Below are 17341 nucleotides of genomic sequence, written 5' to 3' on the forward strand. Positions count from 1 at the left end.
GTTGATTCACTGAGGTTTTAGATTATAGTAATTAAAACATACTGTACTAACTGATGAATTCTAGAAAAGAACTGAAGATAGTAAAAATTAGTGTAGGTTGACCAAGAGGGTGATAGAACTTAACCAAAACCATTAGGATAGGTTTAAAGGGAAAGAAATTCTACTATAAGGGTACCAAATCAGAGAGCAGAAACCTGTCCACGGACAGTGGGCATTCCAGAAAGGCACAGAACAAGAATAGAAGGAGTGTCTACAGCATAAATACTGTTCACTATGGCTACAGTTAAAGTGAAAAGCAGAGAAAGAAAATGGTGTAAGAAGAGATTCAACTAGATCATGCAGACCCCTGTATACCACGTTAAAGAATTTAAACCTTTTGGTGAACCAAAGGTCCTGTGCAGTGCCCAATTATTGTTTTAGAAAGATTATTCTATGTGGAGGAGGGAATTGGGAAAAGGTAGACAGAAAGGGAATAGGAGGCAGAGATCTATTAAGAGGCAGTGGTGGCAATAATCCAGATAGGATTATGATGGTCTGGTCTACAATGGTGGTAGTTCAAGAGTTTCATCTGGGAAATGATTAGACAGGTGGGCAACAGATGAATTATGAATGATGGCCAGGATTCTGGTTTTGGGAGATACTCCTTCATGGATCCCATGTATGCCTACACATCTTCAATATGCCAAGAATTCAAGGCCCAGAGCACTCATTACTCAGGCCATTTCTCAGGGTTTTATTTGCAGCTACCAAACTTGAGGAAATGAGGCAATATCTACCTCTGGATCAAAGAGCCAGAATGCTTACTGTTGATACAATGGAGGGTTCATCAAATTCAGTGTTCCTCAGCTGCAATACAAACCTACTGCATACATAGCATTCACCTGGGTTCCTCTGGGCCTGCCACCATGGGTCATGGAAGCAAGGGAAAAAAATGAGACATACATGTTGATGCTCATGCTGCTTCCTGTGCAGTGAATAATTAAGTCCTTTGTCTCTGATGCAGGAGCCCCATATGTCTTCTGCCAGTTTCCATGAAACAGTAGAGACTAAAGAATTATTTCCTTGTAGACTGGATAAAAACTGAATCTCAGCCCCTACAATGGCAAGGGGCCACAACATGGATTGTTACCATTCACTAACACAGAAACACCACAGAGAAAACAGAGTTTTGTATTTTGTTGTTTTTGAATTAATGAAGAATAATGAGGGCAATATTCTGATGGCAAGGTATACTCTAGATATATTTTACAAACTAAGTCTAATTGAAGTTTAATTTATCTTTAATCAGCTTTAGAGTATAAAGAGGAACCACATTTGTGGCAGGAACTCAATAAAGACTTCCACTAATTGACCCCCATTTCAAAATTTCTGAATTAAAATATCACTGTGGAAATAATTTCAGATGAAATGGATGGTGACAAAATGAGATAATTTAATTTAAAAGACTCATCTGAAATATTTAACAATGAAAAGAGAAACCAGTTATAAAAAAAAACCAGGTTTAAATAAAAGTATAAGATAAGAACAACCTAAGTAAATCTGATGACAGAAAGGAAGAAGATAAATAAAAGTGACCAAAGATGATTAAGAGACTACTGGAATACATAAGGGAACAAGATGCCTTAGGAAGTAGGAAAAAAATGACAAAGAATACATGGAGAAAGAATTCTTCTTTAAAGATTAGAAAAAAGGAGAACAATATGACCTATAAAAGACCAATGATCTAAGGATCAAATTGGATAGGACTCCAGTGGAGGCATAAAGCAATTATAAAATTCTCCCAAAGGCTTATCCTTCTGGCCCTGCTCTCAAGAATTCTGATATCTAGAGAACTGTACACCTCTGTCTGTCCATGTGTTCATACTGAACTCTTATCCCTCTATCTGACCACTGATAGGTCAGATCATTCATCTCTCTTGTGAAGATTTGTTCCTTCTTGTAGTAATATTTAACACTAAAAAGTCTCTTTACTTGCCCTTTGCTCACTGTTTGCCCTTTTCCTGTGTAAGCTATTTTCCTATTCAATTTCTACCCTTCTTTCAATGTCTGGGCAAAATGATGCTTTCTCTATAAAATCATTATTAGCAATTCCAACTTGAAAAAAGCTTTCGCCCTTCTAAGAAAACTATAGTTAATTTATAATCATATTCTATCAGTGGTATCTTTTAAGTTAATCTTTTAAATTTTCAACTGTTATTTAATTTTTCATTATCTTTAATGCCTGTCTCCACAGCCAGATTTATAACATCCTTAAAAGAGGATCTGTACTCCTCTATAGATTATATAATACTACTCAATATTTTATCTCCTGTCTCCTATGGACTAGTCTGTAGGTGTGGAACCTTCACTGTTGACCTGTTCTTTATCGCCTATGCTAATGTTCTGGATTCTGGCTACTGCCTCACACCTTGCACTTTTACCCTTTCCCTCAGACAAGACTTCTCTGGCTTAGTTGTATGTCCCATGTTTTCTTCCTCGGTATGCTCTGCCCCACTGTCACTAAAAATTTAGGAGTTATTACAGTTGAAAGTGACTGTATGTCCCAGTCATGATTATGAGCAATGTTATGGGTTAAACTGTGTCCACAAAAAAATATGTTGAAGTCATAGTACCCAGTATCTCTGAATGTGACCTTATTTGGAAACAGGGTCTTTACAGAGGCAATCAAGTTAAAAATGAGGTCATCAGAGTAGACCTAACCCAGTACGACTGAAATCCTTATAAAAAAGGAAAAATTTGGACACAGAGATATGCACAGAAGATTGTATGAAGAGAGACAGGGACAATGCCATTAGAGTGACTCATCTATAAGCCAAAACACATCAAAGATTGCCAGCAAATCACCAGAAGCTAGGAAAAAAAGCCTAGAACAGATTTCCCCTCATAGCCCTCAGAAGGAATGAACCCAGCTGACACCTTGATTTAGGACTTCTAGCCTCCAGAACTATAAAATAATAAATTTCTGTTGTTTAAGCTACCAGCTTTGGTACTCTGCTATGGCAGCCCTAGCAAACTAATGAAAGCAAGAATACAACACATGAAAGAATCTGACAGCAGGTGATATTCTTATAATTATCTCATAAAAATTTAGAAAAAACTTACAGAGGGATATATCAGTTCTACATTCTTAATGCTATACAAATGCTTTATATTCTGCCATATGACTAAACACAGCTAAATTCTCAAGTGAATCCTTCAAATGAGTAAGTTACTAATCCTGAAAGTATTTAATAAGGGTAAATTTGAAATGTATCTAAATCTCTAAAATTTTCTGAACCCAAATGTTGATTTAGGCACTCTCACAAACTGACAGCAGGAGACAAATAGTTCAAGCTTTTTGATAATGAGTGACTTTCAAAATTTTAAATGTGTATATCCTGTGGTAGAGCAATTTCACTTTTATTTTCATTTTTATATGCTCTACCTCTATATTGTTTCACAACTTTTGTTAAAACAAAGAAATGTTAATTTCTAAATTTTATTTTTAATAGGAAGAAAACAACCCATTATATATACACATTTAGTATTTTGGGGTGGTGATATTTTAAGTGTTCTTCCCTGATTTCCCATTAACCAACTCTGCAACCTCAGGCAAGTTACCTAATACTTGTGGCCTCATTTATAAAATCATCTCCAAAAGTACACAACCACAGAACAAAGAACAAGAGCAAGAAAAATGCCTATGTATTTTGAGTTTGGAAGGAAAGAACCTGAGAGCAAAATTACCTCAGGGAACTAAGCAGACTGCCAGAAAAGTATGCTCTTCCTAGGAGTCCTTCCTGAGACTGGGTTGATCTAAAAATCTCGTCCACCAACACATATTGGTTATATTTTCACTTTTTAATTAAACAAAAATTAACTTAAGTTGCAGAACCATGGGTGTATACAGTATAATTCCATTTACTGTTTGAACACCTAAAAGGATACAAACCACTTATTAAAAGTATTTCTGAGGTATGAAACTGGGAAAAGTACAAACTTTCATATTCTACTTTATCTCTGGGTATTCCGATATCTTATAATGAGAACATACTATTATTATTTTAAAATATACATATTTTGGGGCGCCTGGGTGGCTCAGTTGGTTAAGCGACTGCCTTTGGCACGGGTCATGATCCTGGAGGCCCGGGATCGAGTCCCACATCGGGCTCCCTGCTCAGTGGGGAGTCTGCTTCACCCTCTGACCCTCTCCCCTCTCATGCTCTTTCTCACACACTCTCTCTCTCTAAAATAAATAAAATCTTTAAAAAAAAAAAATACACATATTTTAAAAATATTCAGTTACTGAAAAAACTAGGCCACAGTTTTCACATAATTACTAGAAGTACGTACATGGCAATTAAATTTCCTCATGAAATTTAGTTATGCAAAGATTTCAGGCTTGAGTTTTAAGAGCCCTTAAAAACTATTTATGTGAGTTATATATTAAATGAAAACTTTTAAAGTCTAATACCAATTATTTCTGCATTTCAGAAAAATGAAGCTTTTGGCACTACATCAGGGGACAGTAAACTACAGCCTGTGAGCTGAATGCTTGTTCTTGCTCTTTTCTAAAGAAGACATCTAGACAGCTAACAAGTACATGAAAAGGTGCTCGACATTATTAATCATCAAGGAAATGCAAATCAAAACCACAATGAGATGTCACCTCACATCTGTTAAAAAAGCTATTAACAAAAACACAAGGCAAAAATGTGGAGAAAAGGGAACTGTCATGTACTCTTGGTGGGAATGTAAATGGATGCAGCCACTATGGAAAACACTATGGAGGCTCCTCAAAAAAATGAGAACTACCATATGGTCCAATAATTCCATTTCTGATATTTATCTGAAGGAAATGAAAACACTCACTCAAAAAGGTATCTACAAACCCAAGTTCATATGCAGCACTATTTACAGCAGCCAAGACATGGAAATAGCCTACGTGGCAACCAATGGATAAATAGATGAAGAAATGGTGGTGTAAATACATACACACACACACACACACGGGAACATTATTCAACAAAAGAATGGGGTAATCCTGCCACATGTGACAACATGGGTGGACCCTGAAGGCATTATGCTAAGTGAATTAAGTCAGACACAGAAAGTCAAAGACCAAATGAACTCACTTATATGTGAATTTTTAAAAATAACAAAAACTTTAAACTAAATGCATAGCAGAAAACAGACTGCTGGTTGCCAGAGGTGGGGAGCCAGAGTTCGGCAATATGGCTGAGGGTAACAAAAAGTATAGACTTCCAGTTATAAAATAAGTCCTGGAGATGTCACGTACAGCATGATGACTGTATCACTAGAACTGTATTGCACATTTCAAAGTTGGTAAGAAAGTAGATCTTAAAAGTTCTCATAAGAAAAAAAATTCCTAACTATGTGTGGTGATGGATGTTAACTAGACTTATGATCATGTTGCAGTATGTATGAATGAATCACTATGTTGTAAACCTGAAACTAATAAAATGTTATATGTTGATTATATCTTAAAAAAAAAACCTATTTCTTTTATGAGGTAAAAACTATAGTTAGTTACACAAAACTAGTCTTTCAACAGGTATACAACAATGAATTTTTTTCTTATTAAATAGTGTTTTCATGTTAGCTAAAATATTCAACACCCAAACAGAATGACAATGAAAATTAAGTTATTCTTACCTGTAATCTAAACCAATCTAATCTCATTCCTCTGAAATCAAATACTTCCCCATCTTCAACTACAATAACAGAAAAAATATTACAAAGCAAATTAATGTTTCACAAATATATAATCACAGTTTTAAAATTTAACATCTAAGGCAATTCCACTTATGGCCATGTACACAAAAGAATTAAAAGCAGAGTCTTAAAGAGGTATTTACACCATGTTCACAGCAGCATTAATCACAACAGCCAAAAGGCGGAAGCAACCCAAATGTCTATCAACAGAGGAATAGATGAATGAAATGTGGTACATTATTCAGCCTTTAAAAGGAAGGAAATTCTGACACATGCTATAGTGTGGCTGAACCTTGAGGACATTATGCTACTGAAATAAGTCAGTGACAGAAAGACAAATACTGCATGATCCCACTTATGAGGTACCTGGAGTAGACAAACCCATAGAACCAGAAAGTAGAATGGTAGATGTCAGGGGCGAGGGGTTATCAGGAGTTGCTCTTTAATAGCTATGGAGTTTCGATTTTCAAGATGACAAAGTTCTGGAGATTGGTCGCACAGCTATGTGAATCTACTAAACACTATTAAACTGTACCCTTAAAAAAACAAAAATAACTGAATAACTAATACAGTGAAGTCATTCTCAAATCCTTTAAAGATGTTGATATAAGGAGGGAGTTATGCTAAGAGATGTGTAAAGTACAGACTTCTCTCCTAAACTCTTTCTCAGTGTGCTTACATGCCAATTTTGAAGAAGCTAGAATAGAGCTTCAGAAATCCTGTAAACAGAAGCTTTGGACAGCAGGGTGAAGCTCCTCAAAGTGACTATAAACCAAGTATCACCAGGCAACTTTACAAAAGTTTCATTACTTAAGTGTGATAAAGACTGATTAAACTAAAATGTATTTATTACTCAGAAATTTTCAAGGCGTTGGATATCTTTTACTTAAAGATTACAACACTAAGACATCATACTAATCTGTTAGACTGAAGTATTCAAATAATGAAGAGGCAGTCAAGTATACAACATTAACATTGGGATTGACAGACCTTAACTTAAAAAAAATCCCTACACTAGTACTTAATACCTGTTAGAGCTTGGGCAAATAACTGAGAGGTTAACCCTCAAACCTTGAGTTTCCAAATCTACCAAATAAAAGTATAAACAGCTTTCTAAAACTGATGTGAATTAAATAGGATAATATGGAACTGCCTGGCACTTTTTAAAACATAATTTTATCAGTGGTACCAACTACTGTCATAGGTGATGCTTGGACCACATATATACTTTTTTTTTTTTTTAATTACAAAATGCCTTTTTCCCCCTGCTGAATAATAAGAAATTTCAAGCTATAATTCTCATTATTTTTATAAACATCATCACACACCCATTTTGGCAACTTTTGCTTCAGAGAGAACAAAGCTAAGACAAAAGAGAACAGAGTAAATGTGTCTAAAATAAATGAGTCTAGAAAAATTAACTGTTAAATCCCCTCCTTAATAATCAAATTTGAAAATCTAATTAGGAGAAAATATGTTTTTATTTGGAAGACTCTCACCTTGTTTTACACTCAGGGAAGTCATAGTGTTAACAAAAGAGGACATGATGATCGATTCATCTTCAGGGCACACAGAAAGATTCTGAAAAAAAGAAACAAAAAATAATGTTAAAAACATTTAACTGGGGAAACAATTCATAGGTCCATCAAGTGGTGGATGGATAAACAAGTTGGTATATCCGTACTGTGGAATATTTTTCAGCCTTAAACAAGAATGAAATGATACATACATTAACACAGATGAATCTCAAAAACACTATGCTAATTGAAAGAAATCATAAACAATAGATTATATAGTATATGATTCCATTTGTATGAGAAAAATTGTTTTTAAGGGCAAAAGTGACAAAGAGCAGATGAATGGTTTACCAGGGTTTAGAGAGAGAATCAATTATAAAGGTACACAAGAAAACTTTTATTTTTTTTTAAAGATTTTATTTATTTATTTGACAGAGAGACACAGCGAGAGAGGGAACACAAGCAGGGGGAGTGGGAGAGGGAGAAGCAGGCTTCCCATGGAGCAGGGAGCCCGATGTGGGTTTTTGTTAGAATAGTAATTTAGGGGCGCCTGGGTGGCTCAGTCGGTTAAGTGGCTGCACTCAGCTCAGGTCATGATCCCAGGGTCCTGGGATCGAGCCCCGCATCGGGCTCCCTGCTCGGCGGGAGGCCTGCTTCTCCCTCTCCCACTCCCCCTGCTTGTGTTCCCTCTCTCACTATGTCTCCATCTGTCAAATAAATAAATAAAATCTTAAAAAAAAAAAAAATTTTAAGTGTTTTAAGTGTCGGAAACTTTCTATGTCTTGACTATAGTGGTAGTGACATGGACGTACAGTTGTCAAAATTCAAACGGTACACTGAAAACAGGTGACTTTTATTGTGTGTAAATTATATTTCAACAAAATTAGGACCAAAATATTCCTAAGTCAGCTAAAAAACTGAATACCTTAAAAACTACATCTGAAGTTGTTGGTGAATAAGATATTTTTTTAAAAAGTGGATGCTTAGCTCACAAATAGCATAATTTTTAAAACCTACACAGCAATGTGAATATACATAATTTCATTATACTGTACACTTAAAAATGGTTAGCATAGAAAGTTGTATGTTATGTATATTTCACTTCAATAAAAAAATTTAACACCTATTACAGTGAACTATATTAACAGGTTAATCTTAGTTCTAAATTTAAATCCTAGTAAATGGTTAAAAACACCAGGCATGTACTTTACAACAGAAGAGGGTATGAACAGCTCGGGCACTGGCATTAAAGCCTGTGCTCAAACACTGGCTCTATTACTCATGAACTCTAGGATACTGAGCAAGTTATGTAAATTCTTTTTTCTTCAACATATGGTAACTATATCTAACCTCATAGAATTGTGCATAGACGTAGTAAAATATACTGTCAATAAATCTGACAATTAATATTATTATTACTGCTACTAATATTGTAATTCCAGAAAAACAAATAAAACTTTAATTTTCCTAGTATTGTTAAAATACAACTGATGTAAAAGACACCACAAGAGATGGAATGACTTAAAAATTTTAATATAATGTAACATAAATCTACATTTATTAATTAATATCTAACCAGCCACAGCAAGTTTCAAAATGACATAAAACCAGGAGTCCGGTTTATTTTTTAAATTGTGACAGCACAAAAGCCTCTGGTTTATCTGGTAAGTAGTAACTATTTAAATAAAAGTACAGCAGAGTAATAACATTTTAGGGATAAAATCAGCTCTTCTATTCCCGTTTTTAATGGGCATTCTAGACAGAAAGCATCTGAGCTCCATCTAGTGGATAAAGGAAAAAATACACCAGTTCAGGATAGTAACCTATGAGGTGTACATATAATTCAAAGGTACACAATTACATGAACAATTTTTTATTTTCTTATTCGCCTTTTTTAGGTAGGTTTGGAAAAAAAAACAGGTTATCAAAGTATGGTTATTCCTCTGGAAAACCAGCAGTTTTAAAATATAGAGAATTCATGCTGTTCTTTATGTGTTAGTTTACTAGTAGTCTTTAGACATCCTGATTTTATAAAATGAAGCCAAAAAAAAAAAAAAAAAACCATTTTCCTTAGTTAGCTTATTTGAAATAAAGATAAATTTATATTAAGATGAAAAAGACTGAATAAAGAAATTATAGAAACCAAAAAAAATAAGACTAAAAATCAACAGAGGAAAATCCAAATTGAAAATAAAATTAGGATATTTAATCAAAGGTCATCTAGATGAATTAGGTCATCCAGATGAATTTTTTTTTAAAAATCTGGTCACCTTCTAACATACTTTGCCAAAAGATTTATCTTCTACTTTTCCCCTAAAACTTGGTTAAATCTGATTTATGGCTATCCTCCTCTTTTGCAAGGCCCTCTATAATTTGGTCACTGTACACCTCCACCTCCAAAATAAAGAATTATTCCCTGCATTGTGTTCACTCTGAACTGTGTACACAATTAAGCATAACAACTATTACACTCAACTACAACTAAGTGTTTTCTCCCCTCTAGATGACGATCTCCTTGACAAGATATGACAACGACTGACTTACACTTATATCTCCACCACTTGGCACTAGATTATACTGAGCAAACAAATCAGTCGCTAGAAAGGAGGGAAGGAAAGAACAATAGGGAGAATAGCATGATACAGTTTTTACCTGCACAAGTTCATTGAGAACAACAGCATCAAAGCCAGAAAGGTACTGCACATAATACCTCTGCATTACAGGTCCATATTTCCTTACATGTGCTCTAAGCTCTTCCATGTAAAATATTAATTCAGCAATGTGCCTTTTTAAAAAATTCAAGAAAAGTATTTCAAAAAATAAATTCATCATTATCAAGGAAAATATAAAATGACTTTGGTATTACTACAAGAAGTTTTTTTTCTTAGAAAAAGCACTGCTAAATATCATTTTATGTCCATTACTTTCTAAAGATATTTCCATGATAGAAAACAAAAATAAAAGAACAGCAAAACAGCTATGACTAAAGAAGTTGATAAAGGAAAACCCAAAATGAAAATAAAATTAGGGTATCTCATAAATTACATCATTACAAAAATATCACAAACGAAAGAAGATTAGAAGATTAGGAATAAGACTTTTCTGTACGCTCGTATTTCTCTGCTTCATTTATCTAACTCCTATTCAAAAGCTGTGGACTAAAATGAGAGAAAGACATTTCAAATCACACACTTGGTTGCAACTCTACTTCGTAAGGATTCTTATTTAAATTTTTGTGTAGTAAATCATCTTAAAAAATGAATTCCAAAGGAAATATCACTGGTTATAGCAAGAAAACAAGGAAGAATTTATGACCACCTAGAGTATTAGAAAGGAAACATTAAAAGCCCTAATATTAAGCTAAAGTAGACTCTGCATTCTAATTCATATCTAATGATATATTACAAATATTCTTTTATTATGAAATATGCAAAGCCCTTAAAAAGGTCTTTCAAAATAATTTAACTCCAAGTTCCCAAGTTCCATATCTCATACATCAAAATATTAAAAAATAACTTTTTAAATGTTGCTAACTTACTTGTCTATAAAGTCATCTGCACTCTTCTTTGGCATGTTATCTGCATGACGAAGTAGCCAGATAATTTCATCACGGGCAAAGGATAATGCCATAAAAACAAAAAGTGCCTAATTAAAAAAAATAAACAACATTGCTTATTCTCATGCCAAGATTGTAAGTAAAACCTATCCACAATCTTTCTCTAAGTGAAAAGTCACCGGCAAGAACTGATAAAATCAAGTTCAAAAGACAAAAATGAAAACACAAAAGAAAACTTGGGAGATATGTATCAAGAAAGGTACACATATAAGTAAGAAGTGAGAAAAAGGGAGGAAGGTGTGATGTATGAGTGTCAAGTAAGTAAATTCATTCTCAGTTAAATGTAAGTTTTAGTAAAATTTCAAATTTTAGTACAATTTCCCATAGAAAATATTTTTTTAATTTTAATATGGCACACCTATAGTTAAGAAATTAAATCAAATTTTAGTAAAATTTCACACAGAAGTTTTCGTTTTAATATGGCACACCTGTAGTTAAAGCAAGAATTAAATCAATTACCTTCGGACCTAGCAAGCCCGGTTGATCAGAGAGGACAGTAGCCAATTCTTTCAGTGCAGACCTTAAAAATTTGCGTCTTTCTCTGTGCATTGAACCACTACAGGGAAAGACATCATTATAATTTATCTGTTTCCACTAAAATTGTTATTGGCAATTAAATAACTTATCATTTCAGGTCAATTTCCAAAGTTTTTTTAGAATGAAGTCCCTACAAATATCTTCTATGGTATGCCATGTCATTAAATGACTTTCCAATCTTACGTTTATCCTTGTCTTTCTTATGCTGTTTTTATAACCATGTTTATTCTGTTACTCTCCCCCTATCAAAATCCTACCCAAACTTCAAGACCAATCCTTCAAAAAGCAGTTCCAGATGTCCATTTCTAAATAATTTCTGCAACTTTAATACCATTTAGCCTAGCACTTTATAAACTAGACTGCGAAATCCTTGAAACCAAGCAATGTTCTATGTATACACATTTCTGTCACCCCCACAAAAAAATCAATGAACACAAGTTAATAAATATATGATAATCCATATCCAGTTTATTAAGTACGTTCCTATTAAATATATAAGACTGACTAAACAAGAGCTATATACAAGAAAGACATTAGGATGAGATCATTTGGCACTCTGGTTCAAAAACAAAGATGAGGAAAGGAAAAGATAATTATAAATATTCATTACTAGGTATTTTTTAAATGAAATGCAAATTTTTAAGAAGAATTACTCTCACATATTAACATGGAAAAAAAAATCACAGAATGTTTTAAGTATTCCAACTTCTCACACTATGCAAAATATACAGTCCCAATTTTAGGTTTAATTTAAGATTTTGATAGGTACAAAAAATGGCACCACCAACAGCCCCCCCCACACGCAATATATATATATATGCCAAAAAAACTAGTGTAAGGGATATAGAATACCAGAAATTTGGCCAGGACACAGATTAGTTTTAGAAGACTCTGATTAAAATCCAACCTCTGCCTAGTGACCTTAGGTTTCACCTCTCCTAGTTTTAGCCTCTTATCTATAAAACAGGGATGATGATACCTGCCTCACAAGATACATCTTTCATAATGGCTGATACACAGTACTTTTACAATGTTAGGTTAATTCCAATGACAAGCTCTTTTTTATCTGACAATAATAAAGTCATCCTGTGCAATTTCTAAGAAGAAAGGGGTCAACTGTTATTTTGACTTTTACTACACAGAGTTGCTACAAGGTGCCTATGGTGTTGTAAATACAGAGAGAAAATGTCTATAAAGTACTAAGCCTGGATTATGGGAATGAGGAATTCCTATGAAAAATTACTCCTGCTTACCACTTATGATTACTTTATATAATAAATAAAGGGGGGAAAATGCCTTACCTTTAAAAGTTTCATAAAAGATAGCTATGACACCATATATATGGCTTACAACAGGGTCTATCCAATGAAGAAGTGATAGTCATTTGTATTTCTGTATGTCAAGAAAGGAATTCTAACACACTCCAAAGTATGTTATTTATACTAGAAAATAACTTTTAATAATATAAGCATCTCATTCAAGTGAAAAAACATGCATGAGGAAATGATACAGCACTGACAGCAATGAATAAAGATGGTTTAAAGTCCCAATATCCATCCCATAGCCTAAACCTAAATTCTAAAACTTGTCGTTTTATATTTTCATCAATGGCAATGGTGCATTATCTTCTCTCTGGCTTATAGAAATACAGATGGATCAAATAATATTACTTCTACCTAAGCTCAGTAGAGAAAATATTCTACACAAGTATACCACCTATAACAATTCAATTGAAATATCAAATTATTTATAATTTATGATAAAATTGAAAAGTTGTTCAAAGATCTTAAATATGCTAACTTTTAAGTTATTCTATATACTTAACTAATATATAATATTTACTACAATTCAGGAAAGGCATACTTTGAAAAGTAAATACTATTTAGGAGAGTGTGAAGATATGTCAAATTTTCATGAAATAGTACAAAAATCATCACAACTTGGAAAGTATTGGCACAAAAGCATAGTAATGGTAAAAGACTTGAATGATACCTAAAATAAAAGACCTTTGTATGGTATTTCCTTAGAGCATTTTTATCAACACTTCAAAAATATTTAAGATCTGTCTACACTAACTTGAAGCTTAGCAGATACTGAGGATATGTGCTTATTTTTCATTGATTCAAAGTCTCTCACTTCTATCACATCTGGCACACGTTAACCTGCAATCACTTCAACAAAATTATTCTTTAAGAAAGAAATTCTTCTTGATTTTAAGTTCCACATATAAGACAGAACTACTTACGCATGTGACACAGCTGCCTCTTTGCATTCTCTTATGTCATTAATACGCTTATTATAGCTACGTGGAAAAAAAAATTTAGAACCATGTTAATCTTAATTTCATCGGTAACAGTTGAAACGAATTAGCCAAACACTAAAAGTCAATTAAAAATTACTATTAGCGGCAAGAAAAACTGGCCCTCAAACTAAAAATGCATGGAACAAATCCACGCACCTCCTCTCCTGGTACCTTATAGTACCCAGTAAAGTCTTCTTAGAAAAATAGATCTCATATTATATTAAATCTCACAAAAAAAATTAAAGCTCACTATGTAGATCTTGATTAAATATACCTCATTAAGCCCCTATGGAGTTATTAAAATTATACTTCCAATGTAATTAACAGTGGTTTCCCAAAATCTAAACAAAGCTATTACTTCTGATTTTTATGCTATCTCATAAAAAAAAGTTCTGAAAGAACATACACTAGTGAGCAACACTAGTGAATGTTTGGAGATAGGGGTTTTGTGGTAGAAAAAACTGGGGCAGGAAAGCATATTGACTACTTTAAATTAAAAGAAACAGGACACCAACATCAAAAGTTTAAAGGTAACATTTGAAAAATAAATGCTAATAAATACATTATTTTCATAAATATTACATACAAAAACTCAAAATTCCTAAAATGTTAAAACTATCTTCCTGACAACCTAACTAAAACCAGTTATACTAAGAACTCCAACTTCTAAATTAAATACTCTAAGATTTATGTGTTCTTTGAGCAAATGTCCAAAATACATTAATTCTGTAATCACTGTCCTTCATAATTAATAAGCTTTTATACTTAACGATCTGACGTGTAACTACTGGAAGTCATATTTTAAATTGATCACTCATAATTTAATAAAAATTAAGACTTCTCAACTTCAAATATGAAGATTCTTAAATGGTAAATTAATATTAGAAAAGCATAACCAAAAAAAAGAAAGGAAAAGCGTTAACATCAAGACAATCGGTCTCATGGTGTCATTATGCTTATGTGTACAATGCATAAATTCGCTCAATATATAGACCACCTGGTTCTAAATGCTTACATATATTTAAATATGATTCCACAGAGTAGCTATCAATATGCTACAAGTTTCATGATTTTCAACCTGAATCAACTAGAAAATGAAAATCAATTAGAAAGTATCCCATATGACATAGGATACTTCCAGGTACTCCACCACCTAAAATAAAAGCCAAATAAGAGCTGGAAAGTACATAGGGCACCAGACCTCATTTTATGACTGAGAAACTACCACATGAGAATGTCAGAAACACCCACGGTGACAGAAATCAGAACAGTGGTCACCTGATCAAGGGCCTGGGAGGTGGGAGATCAGGGGTGGCAGTAATGACCAAAAGGGGCACAAATCAATTTTCTGGGAATAATGGAAATGTTCTGTATCTTGACTAGGTAATCACCTAGAGTATTCATATACAAAGTTGTAGACACCTAAAATTTATGCATTTTTCTGTCTGTAAATTTTGCTTCAAAAATTACTAGGGGAAAGAGGGCAGATTCCTTTAGCCTCTTCAAGATACAGATATAGGAAATACAAGTTAGGGATGATGTCCAGGAACCTGTAATTCTTACACATACTAAAATCTGAGGCTTAAGTTGGTAGGTTAAACAGATCTTTATTTTTTAATAACTAACAGTTGCTTCATCTCAATTTCATCAAGACATTTCTAAATTGGATATGAAATAAACGTAGGTAAACTTCATTTCTATCTGAAGCTAAAAAGCCAAACATAATTATTCAACACTTTCAGGTACAGGACGCCCCAGAATATTTTAGATGCTCCTAATTTCAAAAGATTTCAGAATTGCTACCAAGTCTGAGTTCAACCTGTCTTATATACTGTCTATAGAACCTCATGTGGAAAGCAATGCAGGCATTAACAATTTCAAGGAAACAAATTTGTATGAACCGCTTGCTTTACAGGGAATGAATATAAATGAGTCACTTGGAACACCTTATTAAAAGGAAACATGATTTCTTATGTGCAGCGGTATGACTTCTGTAATTGTTATAACTAATTTAAAGAGCTTTTGATTGATTCACATACTTTTAAATAGCACTTACAAAAATGTCAAAACTCTAAAATGTATATGGTACTTCTAGCATATTTATGTCTAAATCCATATCATGATTTACAAAAGAGGACACATTTTATCCTAGAATACAAATTTTGAAAGGGCAGAAACACTAGATATTTTAATCTATGAAGTTACCTATAAAAAATATGAATACTACCGTATCAGGATGATTGTTAAAAACAACTTACTATGGCCAGTAAGATAATACAGATGATACCTTCTTGCATGACATGACCCTTCTCTATCAACAAACTTCAATAAAGATAATCCACTCACTACCCTTCTCCAAAAAAAGACAAGATAAATGAAAATGCCATACCCTCGTATGTTTACAAATAAGTCTTCTGCAGCTTTGTGAATGTGGAAAACTTCATCCCGAAAGAGAGAGAGGCAAGAGCTACTTTGAAGAGCTAGCTTCCAAAGGTTCAATGCTGTCGCATCAGTATTTAGAATCCCATGGCACAAAATGAAGCCAACTTTAAAAAAACACAAGTAAATACAAATATAAAAGTATTCCAAAATTAAATTCTTTCAGTTACAAAGTAGCTTTCAAAATTTTCAGAAATATAAACATAATCACTATGAGAAAAAGAAATGTTGCTTCTGGGTTGTGTAAGAAGTCATTTTAATAAATGAGTAAAAGACATTTTCAAAAATCTTTGTATTTTAAGCCAAAGATCAGAAGTTACTAATTAACACATAATACAGTAATCATAACAACTGTCAAAATAACTGAAAAGTAAGACTAATGTACTTTTCTAAATCACCAGAAGAAATGCAATAGCATCTTGCATTTTCATAGCAATGCAGTTTACCAAATAAGTTTTCACGTATATTATCTCACGTAATTCTGTGGAGTAGATAAAACAGATGGTATCCTTCTCTTTTACAGTTGGAAGAAATGAAAGTTCAATGACTTATCTAAAGTTATACCATTAACATGTTAGAGCTAGAGTTAGCCTCAAGTATTTACCCTTAAAGCCTAAGATTCTTTCAATATATTATGCTGCTCTCTAGTATATGAATTCAGATCTTTCATCTTTTGTTATCTACTTTGGAAATCTTACACAAATGTATAAGCATACGTATGTTTGTGGATGCCCTCTCTAGCCCTCTATACTAGGCCACAAAACCTCATCTGTCATTCATTCAGCATTTACTCAGTGCCTGCTACACACAAGGTACTGTAATGGGCCAGTTACAAACCAATCCTATTTCCTGTGAAATTTTCCTAGGATTCTCAGTAGTCACTGCCACCTCTAAACTCCTGAATCATTAATATACAACTTGCCATTTATCTTTTTATTCTTAGCTCAACCTCCTTTTAACAGGGCACTACTGGGGCGCCTGGGTGGCTCAGTCGTTAAGCACCTGCCTTCTGCTCAGGTCATGATTCTAGGGTCCTGGGATCTAGCCCCACATGGGGCTCCCTGCTCAGCGGGAAGCCTGCTTCTCCCTCTCCCACTCCCCCGCTTGTGTTCCCTCTCTTGCTGTCTCTCTGTCAAATAAATAAAATCTTTGAGAAAAAAAAAAAACAGGGCCACTACACAAGTTAACTTTTTAAGTTAAGTAGGCATATATTGT

At 33.6% G+C, this 17341-nt stretch overlaps 1 protein-coding gene across 5 annotated transcripts in view; it reads right to left on the reverse strand.

Annotated features, from left to right (window-relative positions):
- The window catches only part of NCKAP1 (NCK associated protein 1), a 102713-nt gene that overhangs the window by 41287 nt on the left and 44085 nt on the right, over positions 1 to 17341 (reverse strand). For 4 of the 5 annotated variants that reach the window (XM_036072864.2, XM_036072861.2, XM_036072860.2 and 1 more), the window contains 7 exons: positions 16077 to 16233; positions 13631 to 13687; positions 11308 to 11404; positions 10771 to 10877; positions 9885 to 10017; positions 7215 to 7296; positions 5656 to 5714 (listed from right to left, as the gene is read on the reverse strand). In XM_036072864.2, the coding sequence (XP_035928757.1) occupies positions 5656 to 5714; positions 7215 to 7296; positions 9885 to 10017; positions 10771 to 10877; positions 11308 to 11404; positions 13631 to 13687; positions 16077 to 16233 (692 nt within the window). The remainder of the gene's footprint in view (positions 1 to 5655; positions 5715 to 7214; positions 7297 to 9884; positions 10018 to 10770; positions 10878 to 11307; positions 11405 to 13630; positions 13688 to 16076; positions 16234 to 17341) is intronic. The other variant, XM_036072865.2, reaches the window with a different exon arrangement.

This window comes from Halichoerus grypus, chromosome 4 (genome assembly GCF_964656455.1).
Source record: "Halichoerus grypus chromosome 4, mHalGry1.hap1.1, whole genome shotgun sequence".
NCBI lineage: Eukaryota > Metazoa > Chordata > Mammalia > Carnivora > Phocidae > Halichoerus > Halichoerus grypus.